At 48.5% G+C, this 22,386-nt stretch overlaps 1 protein-coding gene across 9 annotated transcripts in view; it reads left to right on the top strand.

Moving 5' to 3' along the window:
* The window catches only part of RhoBTB (Rho-related BTB domain containing), a 296,605-nt gene that overhangs the window by 174,899 nt on the left and 99,320 nt on the right, over window positions 1-22,386 (top strand). Inside the window, exon 1 of one of the 9 annotated variants that reach the window (XM_065449500.1) lies at window positions 619-825. The exons of the other annotated variants lie outside the window; for them this stretch is intronic. Within the exon in view, the coding sequence (XP_065305572.1) occupies window positions 653-825 (173 nt within the window). The 5' untranslated portion in view covers window positions 619-652. Of the gene's footprint in view, window positions 1-618; window positions 826-22,386 lie in introns of those variants that run through there. 9 annotated transcript variants of the gene reach the window in all.

Here is a 22,386-nt window from a genome sequence, read left to right as displayed (position 1 = left end):
CTGTGCACGGTCGGCGACATGCTTCTTGGCGTCATTTCTTTCACCTGATTTGCATCTGATGACGAGCTGTACAGAACCTGTGGACACTTGCTTCCTTTTTTGTATGGATTTGATTTGACTTGCATAATAGCAGAATGTATACGGAACTTAATTGTAATGCCTGAATATCTGCGTAATTTTTGTGTCCGCTCCCTGCTACTGCGCACCGTAAAGGGAGTGGAGACGTTGTCAAGCGGATTGTCGCGTTGACGTAGTGCCCTGCCGGTACTCTACTGATGTTAAATCATCATCATCATCATTACCACCACCACCACCACCACCACCATTATTATTATTATTATTATTATTATTATTATTATTATTATTATTATTATTATTATTATTATTATTATTATTATTAACACCATGACCAACAGGTTGTTCCTGGGCACGCTAATAAAATTGACTGAGGCCAAGTTCAAGCTCGTCTTCTTGAGAAGCCGGCTGCCGCTCTCGCAGCCGACTCTCTCCGAATCGGAGAGAGCGACGGGAGTGTCGGGGGCGCGAGGGGAAAGCGACGCCGTTTGCCGAATTTCTTCGGCCGTCACGCGGGCGTGTTTCCCCGGCGGCGGCCGACGGGCGAGAGTGTTTCGTCCTCTTGCGCTTCCGAGAGATGCTCGCTCAGCGCCGCCAGAGGACCGCCCCCCGTAGCGCTCGCGTAGCCACCCCCCTCGGCCGCCGGAGTGGCGCATCGGGCGCCGCCGCCGAGGCCGCTGACCACCGGGCGACTCGCTCTTCGGCTCCGCACACGTGCTGCTCTACCGCCGGCGGATTTCACGAGGAAAGGTGCGCACGTGAGCTCTGCACTTTGTGCATGCCTTTGCACGGGTACTTATCGCTTCCCTATATTCGCTTCGGGGCATCGCGCAAGTTGCGTGCAAGCGTTCTGTAAACATTAGAGAGTTTTAGTGTAGGGGACGCAAGCGGCTTGCGTACGCAGGAACTAGGAGCGACGGTACTGCGCATGCGCAGAGTCAGACGTAGGGGTCTGCGCATGCGCAGTAGCGTGGCCCCTAGCTCTTGCGTACGCAAGCCGCTTGCGTCCCCTACACTAAAACTCTCTATTCACTCGCCCATGCCAGCGCCTCGGAAGAGAACCCGGAGACAAATTCAGAGCGCCGATGCAGTCCTGTTAACAAGTGCCTACCGGGGTGGTAACTGTTCGAACTGTAATGCGAGTACCACGCGCAGTCATTCTACAGCCCGATGAGGGCGGCTAGGTTATCTTCCAAATCGTTGCAGCGCAGCCACGTGAGACGTGCAGTGCACACCGGCGTCTGTCCGTGTCGTTGCGCCTGCGCTGCAACGAATTAGAGCGTTGTACAGGGGCCTGCCTCTGAAAGCGGGCGTGAACGTCGTGCGCGTCTAGTGTTCACCGACCACTGTTGCAAACGTGGTATATCGCGGTATAAGCAACTCGCATTTCACAGTGGCGTTGTCAAATGCTCGTAAAGGCAACGGCACAAAAAACACAACGAAGACGAGAATTCGAAAAAAATTCTGAATTCTCGTCTGCCTCTAGCTTTTACGCTGTTGCCTTCAAGTTTCAGAATGTACCAACCGGTCCAATTCAACACGCTGCTGCAGCACAAGTCTGCACAGGGCACGCAAAGCGGTTTTTACAGAATAAGTTAAAAATGTGCTTATTAGAATCACACCCGTACAGGCTACAGAAATAAAGTAACTAGTTACAATGACATTTACTTCATAGAAAAAATATGTAGCTGATTAGTTACGAATTAGTGCCCCGCGAAAGTAATTAAGCATATAATTATAATTAAGCAATTATAATTACTGAATAGCAATTGATGATTTCTATGTTACTTTCATTTCTATGGAAACAGAATGAGCTAGCATGGCCCCCCTTCAGTGCGTCCTCTGCAACCCTTCATACATTGCTTATCTGCACTGACGTTTGCCTTTATAAAAAGTTCGTCGATGTCATGTTTTTCTTGTGAAGACATGATTAGCGACACTGAAAACTTGCTCGAGGAGGAAATAGAGATTGGGAGTTCATAGCCACTTCGCTTGATGCGAGCGTTAGGGCGGTGTTGTGACACATCTTGCGCACAATATTGGGGTCACTCAGCATCTGGGTCCTCTATGAAGCGCAGCACAGAGACGCTCCAGGTCGGGCGAGTGAAAAGCTGAAAGAAGTTGTCAGTGTGTGACTTCCTGGCACTAACGTCCTAAGCGGTCTTCGCTATCGAGGCGCACCAGCATCCGTTTAATTCGTCGGTCAGCGTCCGGTGGAGCGTCAAGACGAGCAGCCCAATACTGAGCCCCCGGGTTTGGGTGTCTGAACGTGCGCATTTGCGAGGATGCCCCGTGGCACCATCTCGGGCGTTCCTCTGCAGTTGTCGCCCAAATTCAGATTCTCAGAGTTGCGTCGCTTGTTGCAGTTTGTCTCACCAACAAAGTAACTGGTTACGTGCATTCGGTTACTGGAAAAAGTAATTCAATTACAGTGAGCGTTTCTGAGTAAATCAAGTACTCGTTGACTTACAACATTCCCAAAAATGTAATCGATTACAAATAATTAAGTGCATGTAATTCGTACCCTGTAAGTCTGGTTAGAGCGGATGGTAGAAGACCGTCGCTAGCGTATCTTTATTTCTGCCTTCTCCCGGTGCCCGATAGGCCGCATTTCCACCACGTCTTTTCACTTGCGCAGTCGCTGCTTCTATCTATCGATTTATCTATCTAATCTATTTATCTATCTACCTATCTATCCATCTCTATACATCTCTATCTTGCGTAAGCGAAACACGTGCAGAATAGGTGCGAGAGCGTACGGCTTCGCGGGAAGTTCCTCGTGTGATGTCACTGCTTGTGTCATCAGCGTGCCTGTCCTTCGGCGCACGTGCGCAAAACGCGCACCTTGCCTCGCCGAACCAGCTGTCGCCCAGCGGGACGGGATTGTCGGTCGTGTCTCCTTACGACCGAGAGTGTCGTCTGTCCGCCTCACTTCGGGCGTATTCGTCACTTACCTGTGGCAACCTTCTTTTTCCGACAAAGAAAGGAATAGAAAAGAATGAGCTGACAGCCAGTTGTCGATATCGGTGCACCGAACGTTCAAGGCATACTTAATATGTTCAAGGTCTTCCGTTCGTTAAATGGGGGCACAAATTGAGGTTGTGGATCACTTAAAATTTGCAGTCGTCGGTTATCGGGTGCGCTTAAAAGTGATCTTGTGCGAGCACACTTTGAGAGCTGGTCACGCAACTTTGTTCACCTGTTGTTTCGGAGAGTGCATTATGTCCCTCAATTAGCCATCAAAATGTGACTCAATTTGTCTTTAAGGACGCCTATTTCACTACCGCTGGAATTACATAATGAGATTAGCATTAATTGCCTACTTTGGTGCGTTGAATCTATCTATCTATCTATCTATCTATCTATCTATCTATCTATCTATCTATCTATCTATCTATCTATCTATCTATCTATCTATCTATCTATCTATCTATCTATCTATCTATCTAATCTCCTTACGCCGTCGTGGTCGTTTATTTAACTGGATATATAACTGGATATGTGTGGCATTCATGCATAGCATGAATGACGTCATGGCAATACATGACATGATGGATATGAAACGTCATGAATGACGTTTCATACACCATCGTACACCATCGTGATGCCGTCGTGGTCGCTTGTTTAAGTGGATATATATCAGGATATACATGACATAAATGCGTGACATGACAATGAATGACATGGCGTGGCATAAATGACATGCCATGTCATGACATGAATGACATGCCATGTCATGACATGAATGACATGCATGGCACGACAAGAACAACATGCGTTCATATGTCCTACTATGACATACATGACATAACCCTCATCATTATCGAAGTGCGAGAGTCCGGCTCCAAGCATGCCTCACGCTGTCATGCATGACGTGTTTCGCCATTGGTAATACAGTGTGTCGCTACATTGATTCATTGAAGATCGCGTTGACGCTGACAGTCGTCAAAAAGATGGATTTTGCCGGATTTTCAATTTTTCATTATTTCATCGGTTTATAGAAATAAACCTTTAGAGGTTCTCTAAAACTTTCATTTAAAATTCAAAGAAACACCTTGGAAAACGTAGATGAAAAGAACAATGTGAGGCTTAATTTCCTGAGAAGCACCGGGATTCCTTGCTAGCTGAAATATACGAAACGTGTTTTGCTCGTAACCTCGGACTTTTTTAAGTTGACCCATGCTAACATCATGATTTTGCTGATCTTCAGTTTAGTCGATATAATGACCAAGATCTGTGGTATTTCAGCTACGGCTATCCCTAATCAACAAAAGTAAGAGGATGTGAGACACAATAATACTTTTTTTTTCATGACTAAATTCACATGAAGTGCGTACAGCAAACTCTCTGCAAAGACATTTAGCTACCTAAATAACTAAGATTCGCTAATTAACTTTTTGATTGGAAACGTCAGACCGCCAATGCCAATTGGGCGTTTGTAGCTAATGGCGAGCTCATAACAAATCGGCCTTTAAAACAGATCAAAAGCCCTTATTTAAAGCACGCTGGCGCGAATATTTACCACTAATTTCCAGGGTGACACCGAAACCGATCGCTCCATGCAGGAGCTTGCGTAACCACGCCTTAAAGTTGCGTCACGCGCTGATGTGACACGACGTGTCATGTATACCGTGCATGGAGCGCCGTCCACAACGCCAAGCTTATTTATGCAAGGTGATCTCGGCTGGTGGTCGGCGTTTGGTTTGTGATGATGGTGAAAAAACTTTATTTATCCCTCATTAAAGGGAAGAGGGCAACGGAATAGAGGGTGGGGGAGGAACTACTTGAGGTAGGCCTCCTCTATCGAAACGGTGCTGGTCGACAGCAGGTTCATGTGGCTGTGCATTCAGGGCCTGTTCTCTTTTTTTTTTTTTTTTCAGCCAGCGGCATTTAGGTGCGTCGCTAGGTTTCCCTGCTTTTGTTTAGTGGCGTCACTTTTGTCATGTCACGTAACTTTAGGGCGGGCTTACGCACGCTTTTGACGTGCTTGGTTGCGTACTGAAAATGAGTCGGAACTCTAATTCACACCAGCGTGCTTTAAAGGGACCGACAGCCAATTTTTGTGCTAGCCGGTTTTTTTTCGTTTTTTTTTTATTTTTTTTTATGCGCAGTGGGAAGCTTACCGGTCTGAGTGTCCAATCGTGCAGTGACATTGCGAAAACACCGTGAAACATTTTTTTTTATTAGAATGTTGCTCATGTAGCCGTAAGCTGGAAGCATGCTGGCAAGATAAATCGCTGAGTGCGATAGCGATTGCACGCCGGCTTTGGTGGGAAGCGATAGCATATGCGATTCCATTCATGTGCTGCTGGCACGCATACAGAAGCGCTCACGTGCGTCGCCATGTAACTACGGACGCCACGGATCTGCTGTTTCACTCGTTATACCGCGCAGGCAGCGCCGCTTGTCAGCGTTAACTGCGATTTTCACCAATAACTTTGGTGCACTTAATAACAGCCGACTTACTTATAGCAATGTCATTGCATACATTTAAAGTACCAAGTTTTACCTCCAGTTCGCCCCACGCACCGCTTTTCGCGACCTTCTGAACGAATTTAAAATTATAATTATTATTCAAATCGCGAACGGCATGTTCGATTCTATCACTATAAATCCTGGTCTTTTCATTTCCGCCATCTCACGGCATGTTCAGCTATATGGCGCTTGTCGGTCCCTTTAATTAAAGGCTTTTGATCCGTTCTAAAACCCGATTTGTTACGAGCTCGTCATTAGCTACAAACGTCCAATTGACATTTACAGTCTAATGTTAATTAAAAAACTACTTTGCGAACCTTAGTTAATTATGCTGCTAATTAGGCGCGATAGGGAGTCTTTCTTGGTCCGCCCTTGTTGCGAACCGTGTCCTGCAAAAAGCGTTTAAGATTGTTCGTTCGTTGATCCGTTTTGTTTTGTTTCGACTTCTTGTGACTCTATAGTTCTTTTTTGTCTGGATCATTTGACGCTTTTGAAGCACTGACTGTCGGGAGAACGGAATACATCTACTATACCTTCATCGTACACAGTTTACCGTGCTAGATCAGCTTGTCTCTGAAAGCAAGCTTGCCTTAACCGTGCCCATTGAATGTAGTCATAGCTGCGCGTGCTGGGTCCGGTATTCCTATTAAAGAATAAAACCATTTTCACAGGCTGTGTTAAACCATACAGATCTGTACAGCTAACCAATCGTCTACGGAAGCTCAGGCTGAAATGGACGGCGTGCTCCTCTCTGAGCAAAAACTCCACTCGACGGAAAGCGTTTCTCACGATACCTTCGTTATACACATGCTCTGCAGTCTGGCCCACCAATGTGAACATTTTACATTGTTCGATTTTGGAACGCGCCGGCGGCAAATTTTCACGATTTCAAATTTTATTCTTAGAATATTGACAAGTCTGCCCAAAAAATAAAAGTGCAACCTTCGTTTCATACGAGTATGGCGTTGCTTGAGAAAGAATTCTGAAGTCATTGTTTGCCAGCGCGTTGTCCAGCCATTCTTACATGCAGTCTGTCAGGTCACAGGAATTGCTTGAATTGAGGTGGCGCGTATTTCACTTTCACTTGTTTTATATTCTGCGAAACCTGTGCTAACGGTAAATGTGTTTAATTTGCATTTACAGAAGTGTAATACGCCAGTATTGGCTACTCCAGAATCTGCTACTTGAGCTGGCAACACTGTCCAAATAAACAAAGATGGCTACGACATTCAAGTTTACGGCGGCTCTTTAGCTTGGTGCTGTGGTCACGTTTTCATTTGTGGCGTCGAATCCAGGTGTTTCGTGGAAGCCGAAGGGGTCCTTGCAGCAGATCACCTTATTTTGATCGGTCTCAAGGATAAGAGCGACGACATCGCGGAAATAGTTGCGCTGTGCGTGCAAACGTCCAGACTGCCCAGCGAGTCGGGGGTTAAAAAAAAAAATGGTAGTGTTTGTGCGTAGCGAGCCTCCGAAAGCTGCAAGCACTTGTTCGCGGCGTTGCTCCACTGGTACAGGTGCGATACTCGACCGTTTTCATAGCCAAATCCACAATGCGACTTGTGTTGCAGTATATAGCATCTCACTATATGTAGGCAGTAACGTATATCGTACTTTCAAAAGCTATATACGGATATTATGCAATGACGGGGCTAAAAACTGTAACGTTACCTGGTCAATGTGTCTGGATATCAAAACAAATGAGTTCCGTTTGTGAGCCGGGGCCGCTCCTTTCTTCTTATTGTTAGCTGATAGGTGCGATAAGGTCGTCTGCGTCCAATGGCTGGCGCTTGTGGATGCTGGCAGTGCTCGAGGCAGGGCCCGGGCTTGCTGACGCAGAAGACATCCGTCTCCCGTAGAAATTCTCAAACCCTGGAGAAACGCGAGGCGTGAATAACAACAAATCGGACCAAGTTTTAGCGAGGGTTCTCTTTTGGACAAAGTCCCTTGTATTGGTGTAAATGCACGAATCGGAATTGAACTGAACCAGTTGTAGTGGAATTTAGCTGCGTGCGCACTGTGTCATAAGAATGCAAACTAGCGGCGCTGTGCTTTCAGGTCGAATGCTGCCAGGCTGGAACGAGCGCTGCTTGCAGTGGCTTCTGAATTTGTTGCGAGCAAGCAAACTGTCAATTCACTGAGTGAGAAAACAGCATCTTCTGCTTGTACTGCCAAACTAAAGTCTGCTACGAAAACGATATGTCGCTTCTATCTTTATGAAGCTTTATGAGGTTTATGAAGCTGATTATAGCATGAGTCATAATCAACTTCGGACCTTCTGAGGCAGTGATAATTCCTGCTACCATGCCTGCATACAAAAGTACATTAGCGAAAATATTCCTGCTGCTTGAAGCGTTAGTGACACTAATGCTGGGGCGGAAAACTATAAAGGAACAAAATCATATGACGCTTATAGCGTACATTACTACAGTTTATCAAACCACCCGGCTGAACGAAGTGCACTCCGCGATTTGAAATTCGAGCAAGATATTCAAAATAAACAAAAGAAAGCAATGGTCTATTCGCCGGGAATAAAGAAGTCGACCAGAGTGAAGTGTCTCGAACAAACCTGTATAGTATCAGTCACCTTCAGGGTTGCCAGATGGCCCTAACACAAAATAGCCAAATCGCCTCAAAACGTAGCCCAAAAATAGCCAGACCAAAATTGTTCGTGAACGAAAAGTAGCCAAAAACATAGCCAAGACGTTTGATGATGTTCTGCAGGTGTCTCATTGAAGGTGTATATGCTGTCTAGCTCTCAATGCGTATTTCCGGCTCCATTTAAGTTCCGCCACATGCAGCTAGCACAACACTGGCCTCAAGACCTGCGTAAAGAATTCTAGTGAGAGCTGCCACTCGGACGTGGATTTGGATACCACTTATTGTTACAATGAACCGAAGGATTTCTTTTATGATTTGCTCATGACATCATGACGTTATTAGTATTTACTGAGCCATGTTCTGAGCTAACTTTAGTTCACTAAGGTGACTGTTTGGGCATGTTGATGAGACATGAATGCAGTCACCGAAGCTTGTGTAATCTGATTGCATGTGCGACGCTAATTGAGTAGAACCGTCTGGAAGACACGCGGGTACCACCGATTACTCTGGAATCTTCGATGACTCGTGTACAAAAGCCGGCGCGCTTGACCGGCGCGTCGGTCAAGCGTAGGTCAAGGCCCCCGCTATCGCTGTGCTTTGAGTGTGACTTGCCTTTGGGGGCACAAGTTCGCCCGATAACAAGTTAGTTTTGTCATTCACAGTTTTACAGCTGCATTGTTCACCGTCACTACTATGTGACAATATATCTTTTCGTCTACTTTCATTTGCCTTTTCTTTATTATTTACTACATTTCAATTTCAACCATAGCTAATTTTCCTGATGCTTTTCTTGGCTTCATTGCCAGTTTGTTTTATATGGCCTTAATTAACAAACATCGAGCTCCTCAGTTTTCCGTCTTCTCTCTTGTTTATATATACATATATGTACGCTCTTCTACGCTCTCCCATTTTCTCTCTACCTCTGCCACCTGACCGGGTTCCCAGACTTCACACAGATACAGTTTTTGCACGTTGACACTGCAAATGCATTAGAAGCCGCTGCTGCCGCGCCTCAGCGCAGCCGCAGCAGCAACAGTGTGCCATATCTAGGTGGTGGTGTCCATATGCACGGGAAGGGAGGGCAGTGGCCGAGACGGAACCCGGTCACGTTGGGCCCTCTTCTGCCGTGACCTTGCTAATGGCTTGTCCGGCGCGTCGACGGACGCGTCGATTAGGAAGAGCCCGGTTTATATGGCCGAGCTCCAAAAAGAGGAAAACCGGGGCGCGCTGTCGCGAGCCATCACGTCCCGGTGTATCGCAGCCGTGAAATATGGGCGGTTGTGCGTGCCTCTCCCACATTGATGACGGAAACGCGCTCCCCCCGTGGGCGGAAGGAGGGAAGCAAACTATTTCGCAGGCTTCTCTGAAATCTCCAACTGCTCCTCGTCACTCGCTCTCAAGTGCAGGAAGGAATGAAGTCTCAGCAACAGAGCACATAGTGCATATCTTTCTCTCTTTATTTGCGTTCTTGCTAAGTAAGGGCGCGTATTCTATGGACTTTGTCGCACCTAATTCATATTGGAGTCGAAAACAGCGTAGAAAGTATAGCGTTTGCCGAAGTTGTTGAGATTGGGACTGTAACTCGATAGAATAACACTTTTGTAGTGTCTTCTCATAAGTGAAAAAAAAAATGACGATCAGTTAGCCGTTCCCCTCTCGCGCGGTTTCCCGATTCACGGGGGGTGAAGTGAGCTTGTTACTATTGCGATCGCAGTTATACGGACGCTCGAGGAGGCGCATTCACGCCATCGCCGCCGTTGCGCTGTTCCGCTGACGGCGCATTCGCGGCTCGCGTGCGGCGGTCTCGAAAGACGCAGAAATGCGTTCGGCTACAAAGACGGCGGAGCGACAGGGAAGGCAGGGACGGAACACCGTCAACGCCTTCTCGGTGGCGGAGCGAGGTCAGCGCTCCTCCGCCTTTCGCTGCTGGCACGATAGTTGCGCGCACTGTGATCGCCTGCAGAGTTCTTGCTGAGCTGCTGCGTCTGTGCCCTGGTCTGAGCAGCAAAGGTCAAGCTGCCGTTATCTAATATTTCACTGGGCGCTGAATCCTGTCGGTCTCATCCAAGGAGGTTAAAGAAAAACTGCTGAAGTGGAAACTATGTCCCAAAGGTGAAGCCGCACAGGAGGGCCACGATAAAACTATGAATAAACGATAAAGAAACGGTGATGAAGCGCTAGTCGCACACTTCCCACGAGTTAATCAACCTCCTTGGTTAATCACGGCTTATTTTACCAGACACATACTTATCTGCGTGTATCTCTGTATTGCTGGTTTTGGTGTGAAATCTGAACATCCTGGCATATTGTACTGGGGAGAACGTCATCAATATTCCGAAGTTACTGTTTTCCTTGGGAACAACCAGCTTTTCTAATCAGCCTAGTATTACAATCACAGAGCCATATCACTTAATCTGTAGGCGGACAACACACGACAAGGCTCTATTTCAGGTGAAGGAGGGGCAAGCATTGGCTTCACCTTTCCCGGTATATAAGAAGCTACGGGAGCTTCCACTCCAGCAGTTTTTCTTTCACCTCCTTGGTCTCGTCTCGCGCACCATCGAGGTGCAACGCCACTGGCGGCGCTCATCACGCCTGAGGACAAAAAAAAAGAGAAAAAGAAAGACATGGCGGAGCAAATATGCCCCACAGGATCGGGCTTGTGTGTGCTGCAAAGGAAGCCCAAAAACCACTCGGCACATCGCAGTGGAATGCCTAAGATATTCACCCAGCGAGACTCGCAGGGATTGTCGACCTTCCAGAAGCGTTGGGATTCAAAGAAGATGGAATGGCTAACTGGTCAGCAGTCGGGATATTTGAGAGACGATTGGAGTATTGATGTACGAAAAAGCAGGGGTGATATTGATAGAACCGGAGTCATTGCGAGTGTAGGTAATGGTACAAAATTAGTGATAGAGGTTTTAAATAAGAAAGTTAAGATCGAGGTCAGATAGGCAAAACGCTAGGTAGCGGTAGATGCCCTGATTAAATCAAGCAGGCTAGGGAACTATTTGTCCGCTACCCGTTTCAAAGGGAATGCCAATAAACATCATTTGTCAGACGCCTGGGCTGGCTTGCGTGCATGCGGCGTCGCGCCAACATGCGTATGCTTGTCCAAAGCGTTCGGGAGACCGTCCAAAGCTTTCAAGCGCAACGCTAATTATTTCTATCCCCGTCTGTGCTTCCCCATCCAGGTGAAACTGTCTTTATTTTTTAATCCAGCTCTCCTTTATTTATTTTTTTTCACTGCTTGAATTTAAGTCAGCGAATCCAATTGAATGATGATTAACTGCATGTCTGAGCGACATTGCTCCGCCAGCGACACACGTTTTCTACTACGGCATGCATTTTGGGGCATCTTGAACACTTGTTAGCGGGGAGTGCTGCGTCTTCTATAGCGCGGCTGCTTGTTTCGCGAATAACTTCGTCGGTTATTCCTTTGACGCGTGTAATTATCGGGGTACGAGAGGTGCACGTTGGCAGACTCGTGTTTAGCGCTGCAATAAAAGAGCCATGCGCCACCGCGGGAACGTAGACGCTCGCCGCGGGCATGCTTAGCCGACGGGCTGGGACCCTGTGTCGAGGCGGCGCGCCGTGCGGGTCTCGCTCTGGGCTCGGAGCGCGCCGATAAGCCGCGTTGACGCGGTGGCTGCCGGAGTTGGGAGCAATGTGCACCCGTGCAAACCGTTGGCGACCGGATAAGCGTCAGCGGATTTTCTTTTGTGTGTGTGTGTGTGTGTGTGTGGGGGGGGGGGGGCTACTACTTTTCCTTGTTTATTTAAATGCGTGCAATGATTTATCGGCAGCTGTAAGAAATGCCGATGACTGACTGCAAGAGCAACACGCGAAAAAGTGCTTATTTAAAAAAAAAAAAGAACGTAATTGCGAAGGTCACAAGTGGAAGCACAGCGCTGCGAGCCCTGCGAGCCGGGCGAAATCGGGCAACAATGCCACGTGTGGGTAGAGACTGCACTTCGCTGTACCTGGGAAGATAAACAGCCGTGAGGTTGTGCACGTCTTGTCTGCTTTTTGCTGTTCGTTCTCAAAGACCAGGATATACCACGTGACGAGGGCGTTGTTTATGAAAGCGCTTCCGAGTCCCGGCCGGCATTCGAGGCCGTGTCGTTTGCTCTGGCTGTGGTGCACGCGCTGCCTGCACACGAGGCCACCGCCGGAGGGAAGATGCTGGGGCCAGCCCTTCCGGCCCGGAAGTCCCGCACCAGGGACAGAATTACGTCGGCGCGAGCTACGCTCACGCGACCACTTTCTGGAAGCCATGCCGACGACCTCTGTAGCTGTGCTCGCTGTACGTGCGCGCTGCGCCGCTCGGCTTTTATCCTCGAATTAAAGTGGTCTGTCTGGTTGGGAAGAGCGGGTGAGGAGAAAAGGGACGTGTTCAAAAAGGGGAGCCGGCCTTCTCGCGGCGAGCCCTCCTGCACAGCGATATTGGCTTGTACGTGGGCTCCTAGGTTGCACAACGCCCTGCCAGTCGTTTCTTTCACGAACACACACGAAACGCCGCCCGATCTCTGTCGCTGGTGCACGTAGACTGAAATCGTGCAGATGCAAGTGCGGGCGCTGGAACCGTGTGTCTACGACTCGTATACCGTGCGCGTGATGCCCCGCTGTCCTTTCATTTGATACACGCCATACGTGAATACATGCATGCTATAAATAAGTCCTTATTACCAGCCTCGTCTCGACGAACACAACTCCTGGCTCTGTGCCCGCAGTATAGCAATCACGTTTTAGTGCGGGCGATAAACCGCCCAACGGGAGGTGCGGAATTTGGCGACCTGGTGGGCGCGCTTCCTGCTGTTTCGCGTATGCCTTCGCTTACTATATAAGATTACGCGCGGATTATTCTGTCGTTGCCTGCGCACAGGCTATATCTGAACAGTGACATTGTTTGGCTGCAGTCTTCGCGTCGCCTTATCACGTGGTAGGCGAACATAGCGCTGCTAATGAGCGCTTGCTTGTAAACTACCTGTGTCCGTTGTTCTTTGGCGCTCTACAGTTCACGAATGGCGCTGCTTCCAGAGAGCATTTTCAACAGCTTGTCATAAGCCTTTGTGTCATCCAGCATAACATTTGTTTCTTTTGCGGCAGGGTGGAATCAATCTTCGATAAATTCGATGCCTATCTGGCTCGATCGCCGAAAATGCAACGTATGACAACCGTATACAATGCCCGTGTAATATTATATAGCATTATCACAGGGGGAAAGGGGTCACTTCAACGCCTTTCCCCCTGTTGAGCTCTTCCTCTCCCGTTAGGTCACGTGGCCCCTTTGTAGCGAAGTCCGACAACATCGGCACAGGGTCCGCATAAACAGCTTCGCTGTATGGAGCACCCGGTATATTTTTGCAACTTGGCGGGTGTTCGCTGCATAAGTGAACTCATGGCGAACTCGTCGAACACAGCACTTTTCTTAACCGTGCGGTTCGGTCAGCTTATAACGTGCTTGTAAGAAAGTGCTCGGCTTTTCTCGCGCGTATACCATGTACATGGCGGTGTTAGGGGAATGGAGAGCGGTTCGTTCTGTCCAGAATGCGAGGACTCCCTTCTGCAAACAATTGTTCTCGTCGGTGAGCAGAGTGGGACATGTAGCCGCTCCAAGAAAGGCTCTGCTGTACAGGCGTATCGACTTGGCGCGTTGTTGAGCTCGCAGGCTTAGCGGGAGCTAGCTGACCATAATTGGCGAACGTAGAGAGTGACTGGACTGCAAGAGGCAAGCCCAACATCAGGCGCAACACGATGATCGTGTTGTAGCTTGTCCATCATTCTGGGTGGAACAGTGAATGGCCTATTGGTGCAGTGGTCGCAACCGTCGTCTCTTGTAGTAACGGCTGCAATGAAACAAAATTTGCGCCTACAGCGCATGCACATTGAAAGTAAAATGTGCTATAGCGGTCACCTTTGAATTCCAGGTTTTGCAGCTATTTGTCACGAAAACTGTTTCATGGCTGCTATAGCTGTGTTTCGAAAGCGCGGTGCGTATACGCATGTACAGCGCGTCGTCCCCTAGCGTCGTTCTGTTCTGCCAGGCCTGTAACGTCAAGTCATGTGTTATGTCCGCTGACAAAATGTCCACAGCGGTGGCTGTATGGCGTTCGGCTGCAGAGAACTATAGGTTGTGGGTTCGAATCGCAGTCGCAGCGGACGCGTTACAAAGCGGGCGGCATGCAAAAATACTCCTTTGCGGAGCTTTGGGTGCACAAGAACCACAAGGAGCTTCGATTCGTTATATCGGATATGAAAGTTTTTTACTCAGTATGCAGAGAGCATCACTGTTTTCGGGAAAAAGCATTGTCGGCAGTTCAGAATAACTTTAAGACAGTGCGTGCCACTGCCTAATAAAAAAAAAAAGAAAACTAATGATTTTCTTCTCTATCGTGCAAATATTAACCCAACTTGACGAGGAGCTTCTTTATATGTTTAGGAATCCAAAACGAGCAAAATTACAAGTTATATTTTTCTTGTCCTTGATAACATCCGTGACGTTTTTCTTTTTTTCTCCTTTCTTTATAGTGCATTTGAATGTAATTAATGCGTGAATTGCATGCGTAATTGAAAAATCTGGTAAATAAGGCATTTCTTGGAACAAAACATCCCGTTTCTATAGTAGGCGAACGTTCGCTCCGCACATCCAAAAGTTGCGAACAATGGAATAGGCATGTCGTGATTCCAGTCCTTCCTCAACGAGGCATGTGTGCATAAGGTGAACGTCAGTTTCAGCAGGCACTCGCCGCGCGTTTGATTGAAAAATGTTTTCCTCTTGTCATAACCACTGCTTCTGAACGCCTTATGAGGTGATATCACGCCTTTTAGTTCGTACAAGGCAGCAGAAAGAATAAGGTTGTGGGTATACACTTACATCCATTGTGTCGTAAAATTAAGTACGTAGCTTTTACTGCTGGAAATAATAGCAATGGTATGTGCTGCTGTGTAATGAAAGATAGCAATTGAACGTAAAATCGTATTACAGATGCTATATAAGCCGTACTAAGATTGTAGAATTCGTTATCGAAGTCTATATAGTCACGGTGAAAGAACAGATAAAGTGTCTTAACGAGGCTGCCGCGCCGACCACTTTTTCAGTCGTGGTTCATGTCTCTCTCGGCAGATGGCACGAATCATTGGGGGTCGACCACAGCAGCTGGCGCGGCGCGCGGGGCTCCTCTAAAACCCTTAAACTTCGTAAAGTAGTGCCACGCTTTGAAGAATGCTGCCTCCTCCTCGCGCGCTCTGGCCGACGCCGATGCCGCGTCGCTATTGGCCTAATAGCATCACGTGGGCCCTCGCGCCGTGCATCAGCGCCATTTTTGCTCGAGAAGCGTCTATGGAGTGGCGAGGAGCGCATGTCGGCGCCGTTGCTACGTTCGAGCAGTGTAGTCGGCGCCAGGGTCGAGGAGGGAGCGTGAAAGAGAGGAGAAACGAGGAGTGAAGGCGGAGGAGGAGAGTGTCGCTACATTACGAAGTTTGAGGGGTTTTAGGCTCCTCAAACACGGGGCGCCTATAAGCGTCTGGCGAGCCTTTGGGGAGCAAGCTTAGGTATATCGTCCTAAATATCTGAGCTTAGTAGCGCTATCCAGACCCCATGGTGCTTCGCAACTCATGAAAGTCCACTGTAGAGACAGCGTGCCTACTATTGTTCAACGTTAGTACTAATGCAAAACCATCCGGCTATTGCAAAGCGCAAAGTTTTTGAAGTTGTGCGCACAAGGCGCGAAACCACGGCTTGCCAACTGCACCGATGTTCGTGGTTAGCACGCATGCCAACCACGCACATTACTACTAACCGCGCAAGTTACTTTTAATATTCGTTATTTTAATCTATAGTATCTTGCAAGTTATCCTATTCTAACCTTTTATGTACTCCGACTAGTGCCCACCTAGCCTACTGAATGCTAGCACGGCACGCTGGGGAGAAAATTCAATAAATTCCGCAATAGCTAACGATACTTCACATTGTCGTGGCATATCGTTTGTACTCCGCTTTGTATAGCCTATGTGGGTTTATCTAATGCCGTACTTCTCGACCAAATGTACATTGTATTCCTATATACTGTATTGTTCTGTACCCCACTCCTGCCTAAAGCCTGACATCCAGGCTGGCAGTGTATTGTAGGGGTTGGAAGACGGACTTCGGGAAGAAAAGCCCAAACTTGGGAGTATTTATTCTACATTATGTACAGGGAGGTGAGCGTCAATTAACATTCGTACAGACATTACGGGCCGGCAGCAACTCGGACGCTGCGGCCCGCGGCAAGAAGTTCGAGAGAGGTGAATCAGGGAATCAGGGCATCCCAGAATGCTCGGGTCTCTCAGGAAGGCTTCTTATAAACCATTCGAGCACTGTAAGTCACGTCATGTTTGACCAATGGGAGAGTCCGCTCCGATGACGCCACTTTCAGCCAATGGTAGGGGCCCGTGTCGCGGTGTCACACCTGGCGGCTTTCTGCGGTCTTGCCTCGCAGACTGGCAATGCACTTCTAACGAGGAGAAGGGGAGGGCTGCTCATGCTCCATTGTCCGAGGCCCACCTGCTAATCCCGGCGGCGCACGAACTTGTTGGCACGTGAACTTGTTGCCTTAAACTTGTTTGCTCGGCCGCTCCTCTGGAATGTGCTTTCATGCTTCGGCATTCCTCAATTAGCTGTGCTGCGACTCGAAGTGGTTTGGGGAACTCGAAGTAATCGCAGGAAACAGCTCCATATCTAACAGCTCGTCCTCGCCCCGGTTGTTCTGAATGGCCGGTGAACTCAATTCGCTGGCCATGAGGAACGCTGAAAGAAGCTGCAGGGTACTGGGGTCTAGCCTCGTTTGACAACCCTCGGGATCCTGGGCCCTGGAGAACATACGTCAAACAAACCAAACAACACAGCGCTGCACCACGCGTAAGCGCAGGCTCTTCACCCCTGACTGGCCAGGCTATTACTGAGTCAAAATCAACCCTGATCTTTTAGTTCCCCAATTTTGACAAAACAGTTGTAACCACCCCTCCAAACAGCTATGCATTTCTCCTCGATTGCCGACAAGACCAGACTACTATTGTTGTTGCAAAACAAAAGGGTCGTTGGCGATGCAAACAACAAATGAAAACAGCCGAACATTACTTAAGTGGCCTAACTGTACGAACAGCATGTTTTCAATCTATCGTAGTGGCGTACTTATCGCACGTATCGGTGCCACTGATCAATCTGGTCAACCTCACAAGTACGTAATCACAAGCGCACTAGCCTTGTGGTCACTAAACAGAACGCGTACTTGCGTTGTAGGCAAACTTTTCATTTACGCTTACTCACGTTTCTTCCCTGAAAAGCCTACAGGACACGTGACATAAACGAACAATTAAACTTGCGGGACTTAACACTCCGCAGAACCCTTAAAATAATGCGTCTTTTAATAACTCGTTCCACGCACGCTCACTAAAGAAGTCAGAATACGGCTGCCCTCCACACACACTAGCAACCCAGTCATAAAGTCTGCTTCCTTCCGTCCACACAGGACACGCGCTAATGGAACTAAGAACGCTCCTCAGTGCAAATCATGCACTCACTGAAAATCTACGCGCTTAACCTTAGAAAATTCAAAACACTTAAAAAAGAAAGAAGGTTAAATAACACACACGCGCGTTACGATAGGCTTCTCAACGATAACCTTGACCTTTAGGTTACTCACACATACACAAAAAAAGCCTATCTACTTATTAATGAGCATCTCGCGAGACTACATGTTTACACAAACGCGTCTTTCAAATCTCGGAGCTTTTCTAACAAAACACAAACTAAGCTCATACGTTTACATATAGAAAGAAATCTCAGTCTCAAATCGCGAAAACTTTCCGATGCTCAAAATAAAAAACAACACACTTCATTTCTACGGAAGCGCTCCTGGCCTCCCTTTCCAAACGCATACGTCTGACTCATACTTTGAGTCGAACCCGCGGTGGGCGTGGTTTGAAAGCTACTCTGGCTACGGAGGAACAACAAAAGGGCTGACTCACTATCAGCTCCTTCAAGACCTTACAGTCTCCTGCCAATTTGCGTCCTCGCGCCCCGCTTTCAACACAAACTCGATTGACCGCGTCGCTACTCCCCACCTGGTCTCGTCCTGCCACCTTGCGTTTCTTCGAACTGCACGCTGAGCTATGAAAAGAACTACGGAACGACGAGGAGTTTAACAGCCTCGTGCCCTTTGTCCGCGTCCGTGCAGAACATTCCTCGCGGTCCCCCTTTGACCGGTGGCTCGAACGTTCTGGATGCGTCAACGTCGTCCTTGACGACCGCATCTTTTTCCTCGCACCCTGCCCTTTTGGGTTTCTGGCCATCTTTGGCGGCGCTACATTAATTACCGACTTTCGGTCTTTACCGCGCTTCTTTTTACGGCGCTTTCTCTTTGCACTCGCCTTCATGTCGCCTTCTCGTGCCTCGTGCTGGCCGGTACACATTTCGTCGGCCCGGATCGGTCTCTTACCCGCACAGTCTGAGTGATTCTCACTTAAATCAACACTCTCTCTGCCTCGACTGGCGGACAGCCCAACCGACTCTGGCACAATGCAGCAGGCTTTACTCGAGTTAGACAACTCGCACTCTTGCGAACTGCCCTCTACTACATTGCCCAGCTCACGCTGTGCATCGGCACACAGCCCGTCGGTATCGATCGCTGTCTCACGCGCACAGTCCGAATGATTATTAACTGAACCATCCCTCTCTAGGCTATCTAGACTGGCGGAGAGCCGCACCGATCCCTGAAGAATGCAGTTGTTCTCTCGTGAGCTACGGAGCTCGCCACCCCGAGAACTATTCTCAACTGCATCGTCCAGCTCGCACTTCATTTCTGCACGCACATCTGGCTCTACATGGGTGCTCGCTTCTGTCTGGTCAGCAGTACCCTTTTCTTCGCTAGCAACCTCGCTAACATTACCAGCGACGCACACGCTCGGTAACTGTGCCAATTTGTTCGCAGCTGGCCTAGCTGTCTCCACAGTCATCTGTTGGCACAGCACCTCGTCGCTCTCACTGCGGCCTTTAACGGCCTCTATTGCCACTAAGGCATCGTTAGCAGCTAGCCTTTTCCCTTCACTTATGAATCGGCAGCCAATCTCACAGGCACTACTCTTCTCGTCGGCTTTTGGCGAAACTCTGCTAGACACTTCCTCATTCTTTCGCTCTGTACTTCCTACAGAATTCTCAGACAGCCGTTGTCTCTGTGCCAATAACTGATCACAATGCTGTATCTCTTTGATCAGTGCTGCCTTCTCTCTCTCATACTTTTGCTCACGCTCAAGCTTACGTTCCTGATACTTCCGTTCGCGTTCATTCTCACGTACGTGACGCTCACACCTAAGAGTAAGTTCTTGATGCTCCTGCTTCCGTTCATTCTCGCGTTTTTCACGCCTACTCTTACTCTTAAGTTGACGACGCTCCCGCAAACGTACACGACGCACACGCTCCCGTGGCTCCTGTATCACCTCCCAAGCAAGCTCAATGCTTTCATCATCATTGCCACTATCTTGAATCGCCTTTATGATAGCTGGCGTTTCCATCCGTTCGTCCGCCTCAACTCCCAAATCGTCGCACACCAACAATTCTAACCTCGTCAACCTTCTAAGATCCATGGCAGCTGCCCGGATAGGTGGTTAAAACTGTTTTCCTTAATTAATTTGTGCAAACACACAATGCAACAAATTCCCGATCCCCAGAACTATCAAAATTGAACACACAACCTTTGAGTCTGGCGAATCATAAGGAAAAAAACCACGCGCTCACTTACGGTTACAGCACCCTGCCATCCGGTTCATTCGTCCGCTGTTCCCGGTTCCTCCGGACTCCCTGGGTCGAAGGCTCGCTCCTTCTTCGCTACTCCCAGTTTCTTCGGACCTCTTTCGACGAAGGCTCTCTCTTCTTCGCTCTTCCCGGTTCCTTAGGATCTCTCTCGACGAAGGTTGATCCGTAGCGCTGCCACCAGCTGATGCATTCGGAGGCGATCCCACCGCTGCCACCAGATGTAGGGGTTGGAGGACGGACTTCGGGAAGAAAAGCCCAAACTTGGGAGTATTTATTCTACATTATGTACAGGGAGGTGAGCGTCAATTAACATTCGTACAGACATTACGGGCCGGCAGCAACTCGGACGCTGCGGCCCGCGGCAAGAAGTTCGAGAGAGGTGAATCAGGGAATCAGGGCATCCCAGAATGCTCAGGTCTCTCAGGAAGGCTTCTTATAAACCCTTCGAGCACTGTAAGTCACGTCATGTTTGACCAATGGGAGAGTCCGCTCCGATGACGCCACTTTCAGCCAATGGTAGGGGCCCGTGTCGCGGTGTCACACCTGGCGGCTTTCTGCGGTCTTGCCTCGCAGACTGGCAATGCACTTCTAACGAGGAGAAGGGGAGGGCTGCTCATGCTCCATTGTCCGAGGCCCACCTGCTAATCCCGGCGGCGCACGAACTTGTTGGCACGTGAACTTGTTGCCTTAAACTTGTTTGCTCGGCCGCTCCTCTGGAATGTGCTTTCATGCTTCGGCATTCCTCAATTAGCTGTGCTGCGACTCGAAGTGGTTTGGGGAACTCGAAGTAATCGCAGGAAACAGCTCCATATCTAACAGTATGTAATAAATAAATAAATAAATAAATAAACGAAAATCCATGACCGTATAGACATTTCCCAACGGGATATATATTAATGTCTGAATGGTGCCCGCGATAGCTAGAATAATGTGATAACTATTGTTAGTGACCAAAACAATGTTTAAAAGTATGCAGAAACTCCACTAGAGTTGTCGAAGTATGCGTAAGCATACCTCCAAGTTTAGGTTGACCCACCCACAAATTTAGAATGGCCCACCCCCAAATTTAAAGTTGGTCCATCCCCAAATGTAAGCCCACCTATACTATAAGCTTCCCCGTGCATTTGCTATGGAGCCCTAGCATCCCAGTGGGTATTACCTGTAAACAATATTTTTTTGTAATTATGCCTGATTGCTATAAAGCTACAACTCATCTACATTTACACTATGGAATAGCTTAACTTCACAAATTACGCATTTTTGTGCAGATACAAGGTATTACATTTTTAGCGTGTCGGGTTTAGGTAGCAGACGACAGGAAATGATGAGGATGGATAGATGGATGAATGTTATGAGCGTCCCCTTGGAACGGGACGGTGGGTTGCGCCATCAAGCTCTTGCTATTATATTGCCTAATGTCCTACTTATGTTTAAAAAATGGGGGGGGGACGCGATGAATTCTCATAACACTGCAGTCCTCAACACTACAGCGCTCCTGCAGGCAAAGGGATGAAGCCCGAACAGAGTTGTAGTCGGCTCGCTCTGCAGACAGACGGCGCCGTTCAGACACCTTATCTTTTCTTCCACCGTGTATAGGTATAGTTAAGCATTTTTTTTTTTAGTTGCGGTGGGCAAGACACGTCGTTGTTTCAGAGTTTAAATGAGCACAAACGGACGTTGACTGGCGGAACACCGTTTAATCTTTTGTTGCATTGTCAGGAGTGAAGTTGCGTACAATTTTGCAGATATGGCGATATTCATGCACAGGACAGGTGTGCATCTTATGGTCGAGGCGCATGACATCACTAACTGCGGTAGTGTGCGAGCCACCCTTCGAATATCCTTCACAAAGAATAGTCATACCTGAGCCGATATCTGTAGAGAGCGAACACTTGTGGGGGTACATGATTAACGAAGGAGTCTGCCGTTGCCGAGTGCAGTTTCCGTCACAGTGCGACCTTTAGAACCCGCCTTTATTCGCGGCGTGACGGCGCATGCGTCCTGCCACAGCGGATTAGTCGTGAAACGTGTTGGAAGGGTCGCGCGCGTGGCCGCGACGCCCGATCTCAGGGGGGGGGGGGGGGGGAGACCACGGAAAAAAAAGAAAGAAGCAAATAAAACGCTAGGACGCGCGCTGCTGCAAACACTCGTGCCTTGTATCGCGCGGAAACTCCACTGGTAGCTCGACGTCGGTGCGATGCCGAAAACGTGCGTATATAGCGTAAGACTGCAACTCAAGCTTAACAGAAAACTGCCAGGGCTTCGGCCGGACCACAGTGCTCCGGACTGCACCGTGAGCCACGTAGTTTCCGTCTTTCATTGATGGCTATCAATTTCAACGAAAGAACACTACGGTACACCTGCGACAGGCTTTCTTGTCGACGGCATCGATAATATCAGCGTGCTGACCATCGTTCGACCCATCGGCCGTCGAACCAACAACGCGA

The sequence above is a fragment of the Dermacentor albipictus genome, chromosome 1 (assembly GCF_038994185.2).
Source record: "Dermacentor albipictus isolate Rhodes 1998 colony chromosome 1, USDA_Dalb.pri_finalv2, whole genome shotgun sequence".
In the NCBI taxonomy this organism is placed as follows: Eukaryota; Metazoa; Arthropoda; class Arachnida; order Ixodida; family Ixodidae; genus Dermacentor; species Dermacentor albipictus.
The sequence above is the reverse complement of the archived record's forward strand: the minus strand, read 5'-3'. Positions and strand labels throughout refer to the sequence as shown.